Genomic DNA, 13,710 nt, shown 5'->3' with positions numbered 1-13,710 from the left:
GATAGAAAAACGGGCTAAGGGTATATGAACCAGTGATTCACAAGAGATTAAATATAAGTGGTTCACAACATACAAAGAGATATTTAGTATAACTAATAAATGAAGGAATGCAAAATAAATCAACAAAGAGAAAAAATTCACATTCCTTCTGACCACTGATCCTGAGTTTGCAGGCAATCCAACATATTTTCCTTCCCAAATTTCCTTCCTCGTCCTGAGAATTTTAGCACAGCACCAGTACGCTGTGCGTTCCTGAGTACCCTAAATGCCCAGTGTCGGAGAGGGAGTTCAGCAAATCATAACACAGCCACACAAGGGAGTGTTACACACAGTGAACCACCGTTACTCAGGATTTTTAACCACAGGGAAATACGGGTGCTTGTGCTTCATGAAAGAAGCAGGATGCAAAATGGTACATGTAGGATGAATGACTATTTTGAAAAAGTACATGGGAAGAAGATCAGAAAGAAAAACAACAAAATGTTCCCACTGCTTTTCTAGTAGGTAGTTTTCCCTTCTTTCTACTTTTCTGTATTTTCTGAATTTGACAGCGTGCATACATGACTTTTACAATTGGGGAGAAAATTTTAAAAACCTTAAATAGCATAAAGCATTTTCATATTCTACAGACTTAGTAACCTTGTTGCTTAAACCGCTCACCTCACATCCTTAACAATTGACAGAACTTTGTGAAATCAACAGTAAATGCTTGTGACTCTGTAACTTATACCCTGATGTCAGCTTTGCCGTGGGCTACTGATTATTAAACCCTCCAAATGCTTTCATGCATAGCATATCAAATCCTCATGTTGACTTATGAGCAGGTTCTATTATTATCCTTCTGCTAAAGACACAGAAACCAGAGCTCAGAGAGGTTCGGGCCCCTGTCCAAGGTCACACAGCTCAAAAACAGCAAGCTGACAGTCCCACCAGCTGTGTCTGACACTGTAGCTCGAATGCCTAAGCTGACTAGCCTTCTGCCTCCTGAAAGGGGCGGGGAGAGAAACGCCTGTCAGGAGTTGCCATCTCCTGCATCTGATTTTTAAAAACCAAAGTAAAGCAGAAAAACCATTCTGGGGCACTCACCTCTCTTTCATCTCTTTGGCAATGTTCCTTGGCCTGCCCTCTTACTTGTGCTTTTCTTGTTTTTCGTTTTTTTGTTTTTGCTTTTTTGCTTTTAACTAATCACTTGGTTAACAAGTTAGCTTTCTAAAGCTTGGGTCGGTACCTAGTGATGCTATGAGCACGAGAAAGAAATCAGCCGTCCCCGATACAGAAGTCAAAAAGGTTTAAATCAAATCATCCTCCACAACAATGACATTAATTATGCTTTTAACACGTTTTACTGCTTTTTTTCTCACTTCACGCCACATCTGTGTGAACAATATCCAAAAGATTTACGGTTTTCTTTCGTAATTACAGACATACAGGCTGCACACTTATCAAAATACTTGCTGAGCAATCATGCTATATTGCATTCTCCGCCAAAGATTTGTGTTGGCAGCAGTCATTCAAAACAAAAATGTTGAATCAGGATTTGTGTAGCTTCAGAGGAGGGGAGAAGTATTTCGACAAATAATTTGCCTGTCAAGAAATATAAAAACAGGAGAGTGTTCATCCTGGCAAATTTTCCAGGAGTGTTATTTTTATAGAGGAGGTTGGGGCTGTGTGTGTCGGGAAGACAGCGAGCCTCGCTCTGAGCACCAAAAACACTTCTGACATTTGGTTCTTGTGTCTGAGGATAAAATTTAATGAGAACAAAAATATGTCTTCCTAATTCCCCTAAGAAATCATTAAAACATTTTGTTTTTCTTAAATGTCTCGAAAATGAATTAGAGCCCTAAAGGGGCTGTTCGTATGGCACGTCTCCATCAGTTAAGGCTCCTCATTCTCTAATGCGGTGACAGCTGGGGACGTACGTTTCCCTGTCCCTCCATTTCTGAGGAGTCGAGTTGGGAAGTCAGATGCGTGGAGTCAGCACCAGGCTTAGAATGACCCTTTGGGGAGAGGGGCAAGAGAGCACGAGGACTTGGAAAGCTTCTGCCTATCTTGGGAGCGCTCGTGGCGGCCCCTGGCTGGTACCGTGGTCCTGGCCCTGTGATTGTGTTAACAGATGTGTCTCCAGAAAGATAAGGGTCCCAGAATGAACCCCAGAAAAAAATGCCTCTTTTCCAAGTGAGGGCTGTAAGCCCCTCCTCATCCCCAAGCACTATAATCGCTGGGTTTGCGACAACAGGTTGGTTATTTGAGCAACAATCTGGTTCTCTCTGCCACCAGAATGCACGCTCCCTGAGGGCTGGGCCCGTGTCTGCACTGGTGGGCTCATGGTTATGTTCCCAGTATCACACAGCATGCACTCAGTAAATACCACACAAGGAAATAAGTATGTGACAAGCAGAGGGCTTGAGGTGAAAAAGTTCCTTTTCATTCAAATAACCCCTCCTCCCCTTTCTGTATCTGAGTCTTAGTTCTAATACATTCGATGAACAATTATTAGGTGCCTACTGTATATCGGGTTCTGGGTATACAAATTTAGTGTGACTTAGTCTCAGCTAGAAGAATTTCACTTCTAGGAAAGCCAGAAACACATGATGATCAGAGAGGCTGATATTTAGTGAGTGCTGCTCTGTCCTGTGCACACTGATGCCTCCTACAACCACGTGAGGCAGGTTCTGATATTATTCTCAATTTATAGAAGAGGAGACTGAAGCTCAGGGATGCGATTTAATTCATCCACAGTCACCCAACGAGTAAGCGGTATAGGAGGATTCCAACTCAGGTCTGGCCTGGGGCCTAGAAACACAAGCCCCTCTCAGTGCTGCTCCCTGGTGCTGCAGGTGAGGTACTACGGGGCCAACGAAGGAGCCTGGCGAGGGGACTCCAAGGAGGCACCTTTGGGGTCTGTACTGAGTCATCCTCCAATGTCATTTGTTGCCGAGACTGTGGGTCCCAAAGAGTTGAAAAGGGTGGGAAATAAGGGTATATTTTTCCAAAAAGTTTTCCAGATAACTGTGATGGGGGTGGGGACATTATAAACAAAAAAGCTGCAAGAAATGCGGCCTCTCATTCTCTTGGCCATGTGCGTGGTGTAGTCCTCAGGGTGATAATGACCTGAGCTACAGACACATGGCCATCTCAGTCTCATGCTACGCAGCCTTGTCCTCCTCTGGTGGGGATGGGGGCGGGGCACAGAACCCTGAGGGCCGTGCTGTCTAGCTCTGGCCATTCTCCCGGCCCAAGCATTCTCACTAGGAAACCCATGTGGCCATGCCGCTTTCCCAGTCAGGGCAGAGCGCAGGACTGGGGAAGGGCGGGTGGAGACTGCAGACGCCTCTGCAGTGGGCTGGATGCTGGTCCCAAAACATGTGTCCATGTCCTCATCCCTGGAACCTGGGAATGTGACCTATTTGGAAAAAAGAGTCTTTGCAAATATAACTAAGTTAAAGATCTCGAGATGAGATTGTCCTGGAATATCTGGGTGGGCCCTAAATCCAATGGCCAGTGTCCTTAGAAGAGAAAGGAGGGGGAGAGTTGGGACACAGAGACAAAGAGAGAAGACGGCCATGTGAACATAGAGGCAGAGATTGGAGTGACGTGGCCACAAACCCACCCTAAATACAGGATATCTCATCTCAAGATCCTTCACTATTTATATCTGTAAAGATCGTTTCCAAATAAGGTGACATTCTGAGGTTCTGGGTGGACATGAACGTTGTGAGGACACGATTCAGCTTTCTACAGCTGCCCAAGACAGATGGAACAAGGGACTTTCCCATCCTAAATGGAAAGATCCCACTAGTGACCTTTATTTAAAATATAAATGACTCTGCCTTATCCATGGCTTGGCTTAGAGTGGGGTCTCATTTTCCTCTTTATAAATCCCCAGCCCCAGTCACCCCCGCACAGCACTGACTCCTGCAGCTGCACGGAAGGACACAGGGAAGGATTAGAGGCTGTCCGGGTAGAGGGAGTTAGCACAGCAGGGTCTCCGCCCAGCTCCGCCATAGTTAAATCACTATGACTCCCTTTCTGAGTCAATAAATGAGAAGGTGGCAAAGGATGGGGCCATTTTAAAAAAAGGGAAACTTTTTACAGAAATATATCTATCTATTTTAAGTATACAGTTGAATGTTCTCAAACTGATCACACCTCTGTAATCCACACCCAGATCAAGAAACAGCCCTCAGCACAAGTTAATGTTTTTTAAAATAACTGAAATTCCTGTAACATAAAATTTACCATTTTAAAGTGTATAGTTCAGTGGCATTTAGTACAATCATGATGTTGTGCAAACACCAACTCCATCTAGTCCCAGAATATTTTAAGCACTAACTCGTTTAAGCACTAACTCCCCTCCCTTCTGTCCCAGCCCCCAGCAACCAACCACCTATCTGATTTCTGTCTCTATTGCCTATTTTGGACACTTCATATAGATGGAATCCCACACTATGCAGCCTTTTGTGTCTGGCTTCTTTCATTTAGCATAATGTTTTTTGAGGTTCACCCACATCGTAGCACGTGTTAGTGCTCCACTTTTTTTTTATGGCTGAATCATATTCCATTGTATAGACAGACCACATTTCATTTATCTGTTTATCCACTGACAGACAGTTGGGTTGTTTCCTCCATTTGGCCATAGTGAATAGGGCTGACAGGTTAAACTTTGCATGTCTTCACATTGTGTGGGAAGAGTCATATAGTACATGTTCTTCTGGGTTTGGTTTTTGAGGTTGGCTGCACCACACTGGAGGACACTTTTGAGGCCTTTCCTCCAGTGCCCTCTGCTGGCAGGAAGCACTGGGTGCCATTTGTCCTTTGTGGTAATGGTGGGGGAGTTCTGGCGGGCAAGATGGACTTCACGGTCCCCTACGAAGGTCCAGGTGGAAGACCTCACCAGGAGCTCTCACCCAGCTCCCTGGCTGACACTGGAAGGTGGTGGGGTAAGATGGAGGAGCCATGTGGGGATGTGTCACAGCAGACTGGGTGCAGAACCCCTCACCCACCCCCACAATCCCACCCGTGGAGGGCCTGGCCTCACCCAGGAGTCTTGGCCTATCCCCAGATCTGTGGTGATGAGGCCCCTGTGCAACGGTCCTAGTGGTCATTTCTTGTCAATTATTCAACTATGGAGTCCAAGCATGTCTTACCTGGTGCTTCAATTAATTGCTTGTAAACACTCAAGAAAGCAGCCTCAGCCTCCTGACTTCTTTTACTAAGGGCCACCACCTTTGAAAAAAAGAGAAAACGTCATCTGTAACCATGGCATCTCAGTCTATAAGCAAATTTGATCATTTTCTATTTGTGCAAACATGGGGGGAAATGCAGGTTAAAAGTATGGAGTTAGAAAAGTCTGGGTTCACATCCCAGCTCTACTGTATTCCAGTTGTGACCTTGAGCAAGTCCCTGCCTCTCTCTGATCCTTAGTTTCTTCCTCTGTAAAATGGGAGTAAATAATAGACCTACTTCCTAGGCTCATTGTGACAATTAAATGAAGCTGCATAGAAGTGCTTGGCACAGGGCCTGGCACACAGTAGGTTATTAGTAGCTACTATTATTATTCTTGTTATTAAATGGCAATGCTAGAGGTTCAAACGTGGCACATGTTTTGAGGAAATGGGGAACAAACACATCTGGGGAATATTTCTTGCCACTAAAAATTAAAGAGAAATTGTTAAGTCTCTAGTAGGATATCAAAGAGCTTCGACATACATCAAGGATAAAAGACTGTTGTAAAATAGTTCCTGGTATACCAAAGGTGTTGAATAAATGCATTCTCACAGATGAATACATAGGTGATGGAATTACCCAGTGGTGAAGAGCTACATTCACGCACTCATTCTTTTGCTCTTGGACATTTTTTGTTCTGCCAGTGAGACTCTGCAAGATGCATTCGGGCGAGACATTTCTGGCTCTGAATTCCAAGCTCTGGCCTGACAGCTGCCTTGATACTGGCTCTTGGTGGCCAGTGCCCTTGGCTTAGTCCTGGGCCTTGCTGGCACATGGCTGGAGTGGGCTCCTGGCACCCACAGGCTACCCCTACCTCCTTGAGGACACTCTGAGATGGATGGAATGGCTTTATTCTCTCTGGCACTGACATACCTCTGCCCCTGGTGCCAACTTCCTTCTATCAGAGCATGTACTTGTCAATCAGCCTCTTTTGGAGTTGGGTTATTCTTATGAATCCCAATGATGCTAACAGGGGGTGTCTGTTCCTCAATTCCTCCCCCTGAAGTAAGCTCTGGGAGTGTCAAATCCAAGTGGGCTGTACCAACTCTAGGTCCCGTCTGACATCATCCTGGAGAAATGGCAGGGGCCAATTCTGAGACAGTCTGTTCACAAGCAGTCAACCGAGGCACAGACCCTAGAGACAGGCCACCTGGGTTCAAATCCCAGCTCCACCATTTACTATCTGTGTGTCCTTGGGCAGGTAGGTCAACTTTAATCCCTGTGCCTCTACTTCTCCAGCTGTAAACTGGGGATAATAATATGTCAACCTCTCTCAAAGGGTTGAGAGAGGATCAAACGATTTAATACATGTAAAGAAAGTCCTTGCAAAATCCCTATACATGTATGTCTGACCCCTTCTTTCCTGTTATGGGTACAGGCTCTACCCAGTGCTGGATGGTAAACCTCAGCTGTGCTCATCTCTGGTCTCCTACAGAGACTACCTGAGAAAGGCCGCACCTCCACCTGCAGCAGTGTACTTTGGGAAGAAAATTCAAAAATCACAGCAGTTCCTCTAAGGCTTCCAATATGGCAGCCATGAGGCTCATGTGGATACTGAGCACTTGAAATGTGACAAGTCCAAATCGAGATGTGCTGTGAGTACAAAATTTACACCAGATTTTAAAAAGTTAGTTCAAAGAAAAGAATGTACAATAGCTCATCAGCATTTTTTATATTGATTATATGTTGAAGTGATAACATTTTAGATATCACGGCTAAATAAAATCTATTATTATTGTTCATTTCACCTGTTTTCTTTTACTTTTTTTTCATGTAGGTATGACAAAATGTAAAAATATACCCATGGGTCACACTGCATTTCTATTGGACAGCACAGCCTGAAGGCTTTAAAAGGTCCATGGTGTGTTTGTTATTTAGGAGGGGTAGAGATAAATGTATGGCGGATGTTGAGCAAGTGATTTTTAAAAAGTCAGTTACAAAAGCTCCTTGAGCTCTCGTTATTCCAAGAACAGTCTCTGATCTTTCTCACTTCCAGAGTCTCTCATTCATTCAACAAATATTTCCTGAGGCACTGCTATGTGCTAAGCACAATAGGCTGAGGACTCAGTGATGAATAATACAGTCTCAAGCCCAACCTTATGGGACTCCCACTGGGGAGACTGACATTAAAGCAGATTCCCCAGATAATTAATTACAAGTGCTAAATGCTTCAAAGGGGCCTTGAGAGTGTATAAGTAGGAGAGCCTGACCCAGTTTGGTGGGTGGAAAATAAGGAACTGTCTCCCCAAGAAGGAGTTGATGGTGGCAGAAAGAATGTTTTAGAATCTAGGCAAAGGGAAAATCACCAGATGTGGGCAGATTTTTATTCTTGCTGAGATGGACAAGACACAGTTCCTGCTTTGGGGACTCACAGGGGAGCGGGAGACACAGCTACGCCCAGGAGAAACTGCAACATGGGAGGAGGTGATGCAAACACTGGGGACTCCAGAGTAATGTAAGGAGGGGGCGAGCAGTTCAGAGGCTGGGTGTGGGGCGTCCCTGATGGATTAATAGGAACAATAAATGTAATATTCAGAGTTTACCATGTGCCAGATGTTCTTACAATATGTGATGATCTCTCTCTCTGTGGACATAGCAATCACTGAAGGTAGCTGCTGTCCTTATCCCCATTGCGCAGATGAGGAAACCGAGGCACAACGAGGTTAAGTAACTTGCCTGAGGTCACCAGTTACTAAATTGTACAGCATGATTCATGCTAGGTCTGAGGGTTCAAATTACTATTGTGAATCCAGATGCTGGTCTCTTTCTCCTGGATAGAAAAACCCTCCTAGCCAGTGGGGACAGCTGCTCAGGATCCATGTGGACGCTGCTGTCTTGAGATGTCATCTATGGCTGTACCAGGTCAAGGGCTGCTGTGCTGCCCACTTGCAGCCCAAGAAAAGCCATGAGAAGTGAAAGCGATTAATCTCCCAATCCCTGGATGGAAAATTATCCAAAATGAGCCAGCAGAAAATCTGAAAGCTTCGTTTTACAGTCAGCCATGCTGAGCACCTGTGGTGGCTGGGTTTGAGGAAAGGCATGTTCTATGGACTTTCAAAAAGGAATTCTGGACAGAAATGGAGGCAAGTGCCAGAATATTCCTTTAATATTTCCCTGCCACTGCCTACAGCACCCTCTACTTCCCATGCATGGTGCTTATCAGTTTATAATGATATTTACATGTGACTGTCTCCTTATAATTTGGTCTTCACACTAGAGCTGCACTGTCCAATACAGGAGTCACTAGCACATGAGGCCACTGAGCACTTGAAATGTGACTATTTTAAAATCAGATGGGCTGTAAGTATAAAATACAAGATTTCTAAGTTTTAGGATATAAAAAGGATTGTAAAATATCTCAAACCTTTTTGCATTGATTTTACATTGAAATGATAATACTGTGGACACACTGGGTTAAATAAAATATTATTAGAATTAAATTGTTTCTCTTCACTTTTTAAAACTGTATCTATTAGAAAAATTTTAATTACATATGTGGCTTGCCTTATTTTCCACTGGACAGTGCTAGTCTAGATCAAGGGTTGGCAAACTATGGCCCTTGGACCAAATTTGGCCCTTCATCTGTTTGTATAAATAAAGTTTTATTGGAACACAGCTACGGCCATTCTTTTATGTATTGTCTATGGCTGCTTTCATGCTACAATAGCTGAAATCAATAGCTATGACAGAGACCCTGGCTGTAAAGTCAAAAATATTTACTGTCTAGGCCTTTACAGAAGATGTTTGCTGATTCCTGCTCTAGAGGCATTCTAAATGGCTGGACAATATTTTCAAAAGCAAAGATCAAATGACATCCAGGACTGACATTCAGTTTGAATTGGTTCAAGTTTAAGGTTTCCTATAGTAAATATGACTCTTGAAGACAGTAACCATTTGGATGTCCTGCATCATTCAACCTTGTTTTGGAGCAATGACTCTGTCTATTCCTAGAAGGCCAGTTCTGATAGCTTGGAGCCCGATCTGTAAAATGGGAGTGCTGGGCCTAGGTATCAAGCATCTCTTGGCCTCAGTTTGTTCATCTATCAAGCGGGAAGAAAAATTTCTGCCCGCCTAAGAAGCTATTGGAGAGGAATGAGCTAACACGTGGCGGAGTCCCATGGGAGCTGGCAAAAAAAAAAAAAAAAGCTCGCTAATAAATCAGATAATTCTTCTTTTAACCATAAAGGATGTCTTTTCCAAGGTCTGCAGCTCTAAAGCATTTCACTCATGTGCCCAGAACAGGTGAGCTCGGCATAAATAAAAGGCCACGTGCTTCTGCCTCATGTCTGGGTCTTACCACGCAGAAGGGCGGGAGGGATGTCCAGAATGACAGATTTGGTTTGTGACAGGCAGATCTTTGAAGGCCATCTGGGGGAGGAGGAGGAGGAGGTGGAGGAGGAAGAGGTGGCGGCCAGCTACAGACACCAAGAAGGTCACCATCAGAAATAGCTTAGCGTCTGATGGAGCATGTGGCATTTACACCACCTGCTACGATATAAGGGGTGAAAATGTGTCTAGTCCCCTGAGTATGAAAATAACAGGTGCAGAACTGGTTAAGCCAGAGGAGAGGCAAAAGCCAATTCTAGCTGCCTAGCTCTTATCTGTCAGGTGGGTAAACCCGCAAATTTGGGGAACCCCCCCCGAGGCTGAGCTTCCTTGAGCTGTCTGATAGCAGTGACAACATCCACTGGCTATCGAGAACTGCTCCATGCTGAGCTCTTTACAAGGAATGCTCAGAGCTTCTGAAACTGAATCTTTATTCTGTGCTCAGTGCTGTATCTTTGGAAACTCCCTGACGACTCTAAGACATGAGCGCCCATTCTACAGAGGAAGAAACTAAGGTTCAGGTAAGCCAAGTCTCTTAGCCAGGATGAGAGAACTAGTTAGTGGCAAAGGTGGTAATCAGAGCCCAGGATCCTCTCATTCCAGGACCTAGACTTGCAATGAGAAACAGTGCTTCTCAAAGTGTGCTGCAGAGCCCCCCGGGTGTGAAAAGGTGGATCTGGGATCAAGCCTGCACACGCTTTCTGAGCGGATGTGCACACAGTATATCAACACGCTGGATGCTCAGACAAGAGCTGCAGGAAAAATAGTGCCCTTCACCTCGGCTTAGCCCAGTGTTTCCTCAAATGCATTTGGCCACAGAACTTTTTTCTTTGGAAAATAAACCTGGAAACTTGGGTCTCGTGGAACACACTCTGAGAATGGCTTCCCTTTACCACTGGGTCCTGGTCTTCAGCAGGACCCCACATCCCCTGCCTCACACAGTGTGTTGTTGAGGTGAGTGTCGATGTTCTCTCTGCTGAAAGTCATTGACGTGGCTGAGCAAACAAAAATTACAATTTAAAATCGGGGCGCTTAAATAAGAAATAAGAGTTTGACTCTTGTTTCGTTGTCGTTGATTTGGGCTATCATGGCTCCTGCCCGGATGGAAGAGGAAGAGGAAGAGACACCAGGGATGCAGGAGCCCAGAGGAGTACAGCGAGAATGTGGCTATCTACAAGCCAAGGAGAGAGATCTCACCAGAAACCAACTCTGCCGTCACCCTGATCTTCGATTTCCTGCCTCCAGAATGGTGAGAAAATAAAATTCTATTGTTTAAGCCACCCAGTCTGTGGTATTCTGTCACGGCAGCCCAAACTAAGACAGGTAGGCTCTATGGTTATTCCCATTTTATAGATGAGGAAACTTAAGCACGAAGAGATTAAAAAGCAACAAAAGATATAGCAGCTATCTAATGACACACAGGGTTTGCCCTTTTGGGGACTAAAATATTGCTTTGATAAGAAGGCAGGGAGAGGTCAGCAGATTGGGGATACTTCTACTAAGAGGATGGACAATTGGTTGCATAAATGTGGACCATGTGACACACGCCAAAGTGGGAAAGCAGCTATTTGATAGCAGAGGTTTGTGATTTGAGAAACCGGCTTCCTTCCAGCAGGCTACGCTTTTACCCCCACCAGTTTCCACCGAATGCACTGGGGAGCCATGCAGGCACCCTTTTCCCAGGCTTGTCCAACTCCAGAAGCCACCTTCTTAACCCGGGGTTTGTCAGCTCTTAGATCTGAGCCCTACCAGGGGAGAGTGGATCTGTCTGTTCATTGCTGTGTCCTCTTCATGCAGCCTCACGCACAGTGGGTGCTCGACAGACGTCTGCTGAAAAGGGAGCATCACTGTCTATATGTCATCCTAGGGAAGTAATTCTAAGACTGGAGAGGAACTGGTAGAGGTAGGGGGTCCCTCCTTAGAGAGGTATGGAAAGGCACCAGGTGCCTAGATCAGTGCTATGTCCTGTTTAAGAGAGAGTCTATGCTCTGTCCACGTGGCAAGCATCCCGTCCTCCTCACCCATCAATCAGCATCTGATGATGACAGGTCTATGCTGATGCAAACTTTTTATCTAGATGTTGCTCCATTTCCCCAAGGAGACTGTGAGCATCCAGAGGGCATTTTAAAAAATGAAATAAAATAATACGTGTAAAGTGTTAACACTGTACCTGATACATCACAGATGTCCAATAAATTCATTTTCTTGGCAATTATCTATTGAGCATCTCTTAAAGACAGGGGGCTGTTCTAGGCACTGGGCATTCAGCACCTAGCAAGACTGACCCAAACCGCGACCCTCATGGAGCTGACACTCTAAAGGGAGAGGCAAGCAATGAAATAAATCATGGTAGAGAATGTAAAAAAGTGACCAAGTACAAGAAAGGAAAATAAAATCAGGGAGGGGGATAGGAGTTTGGGGCAGGGTGTGTGCTGCCCAGAGGGGCCAGAGAAGCCCTCGGGAGAAGAGGAGACTTGTGGAAGTTGAGCAGACTTGTGGAAGGGGAGGGAGTGAGTCATGCAGACATCTGGGGGAAGAGTATTCCAGGCAGAGAGAACAGCAGGTGCAAAGGTCCTGGGGGCCAGGAGTGTGTTTGGCTTGTCCGAGTACGGCAAAGGGGCCAGTGGAGTAGGAGGTGAGCAAAGGGGAAGAGAGGAAGTCAGGGAGGTGAAGGGCAGGTGTCGAACTTTGTAGGCCATTGTGAAGATGTGGACTTTTTTTCCCTGAGGGGAATGAGTAGCCATGGGAAGGTTTTGAGCAGAGGAAGGACATGATCTGACATTAGTTTTAACCAGGTCCCTCTGGCTGCTGTGTGGGGAATGGACCAAGGCGGGCTGGAGTGGAAGCTGGGACACAGAGAAGTGGTTACTGCAACAGTCAAGGTGATCAAGGATGGCAGCTCGGAGCAGGGTGGTGGCAGTGGAGGAGGGAGAAGTGTTCAGGTTCTGAATTCGAGCACAGGATTTCCTCCTGGGGAACACAGAGTGGACGTGGGGCAGTGAGGGGAAGAGGGGAGTCAAAGCAATGCCAGGGCTTGGGGCAAGAAGAACAACCAGATGGTCCTGAACAGCTGGTTTTTCCCTCCTTCAGAGTCCAGGACAGGACAAGTCAGGAGTGGGCACTAAGTCAACACTGACTGGATGAACAAACGTGCAGGAATGAGGTAAGGAAGGAATTTAAGAGGTTATGTGAGCTAATCCTTCTGAACTACAAACTTAAATAAAACCTCATGTCAAGAAGGATGACGGAGAATGACACCCTCCAAGCAGCCCAAACTAAGCTGCAATTTTGTAGGTTCCATGGAGATCTTGTGCAAACTTTCTGGCAGAATAACTCTGTAACCCATGGTGCGGAGGGATCTGGCTTGGAGGTCCCTGGCACTGGGGGACACCGATAGGAGGGTAGGAAACAGGAAAAGCTGGACCTGGGAGCGAGCAGACCTGTATTCCGGTTTCCGCTGGGGCCTTGCATCTCTGTTTACCTTTGGGCAAGTCACGCCCCCTTTCTGAGCCTCGGTTTCCCATTTATAAAGTGAAGGTGCTGGGCTTGAGTTCCCTTCCAATTCAGTTGTGCAATGATTCTAATTTTCCGAAGGAGACAGACAGACAGACAGACAGACTCTCTTCCCCGTACATCAATCCCTACCCCACTGGGGTTTTCATCAAAGGCCATGCAAGGCCTAGGAAACCTACCCAGGCTCAGACCAAGGGCGGGTCTGCCGAGAGAGCATGAGGCAGGGGAGAAAAACACCGTGCAATTTTATTCTAATATTTGTAATTATTCCCAGGCTAAAAATAAGGCACAGAGCAAAGTGTTTTCAAATGTCGGCATTAATGAACACGTTTTATCCAACATTATGCAGGCCCCCCAACTGCATTTATGTCAGGCTCCCTGAGATCTCGTGTGCGGCGCCCCGCACCGGGCTGGCTGGCTTTCACGGCTTGGAAGCGGCGCAAACATGAAACGTCCCGCAAGTGCAGGTTGGCAGGCCTGCTATTAGCAACAGTATAATCATCAATTATGTCCAATCACAAACTACTGATTTTATAATTATCAAATGAAGTTCTAACTTCTCACCTCCGCTCAGCGGCAACTAATATAATCTCTCAGTTCAAAAAGGAAGCTTTTCTCCTTTTTTCTTTATTTTCCTTTTCCTCT

At 45.6% G+C, this 13,710-nt stretch overlaps 1 protein-coding gene across 1 annotated transcript in view; it reads right to left on the bottom strand.

The window, feature by feature from the left end:
• Positions 1 to 13,710, bottom strand: part of CUX2 (cut like homeobox 2) — a 229,497-nt gene that overhangs the window by 51,584 nt on the left and 164,203 nt on the right. Inside the window, exon 4 of the mRNA XM_011356049.2 lies at positions 5,148 to 5,226. Within this exon, the coding sequence (XP_011354351.1) occupies positions 5,148 to 5,226 (79 nt within the window). The remainder of the gene's footprint in view (positions 1 to 5,147; positions 5,227 to 13,710) is intronic.

Source organism: Pteropus vampyrus, unplaced genomic scaffold, assembly GCF_000151845.1.
Source record: "Pteropus vampyrus isolate Shadow unplaced genomic scaffold, Pvam_2.0 Scaffold23, whole genome shotgun sequence".
In the NCBI taxonomy this organism is placed as follows: domain Eukaryota; kingdom Metazoa; phylum Chordata; class Mammalia; order Chiroptera; family Pteropodidae; genus Pteropus; species Pteropus vampyrus.
Note: the sequence above shows the minus strand (reverse complement) of the source record. Positions and strands in the feature narration are given on the sequence as shown.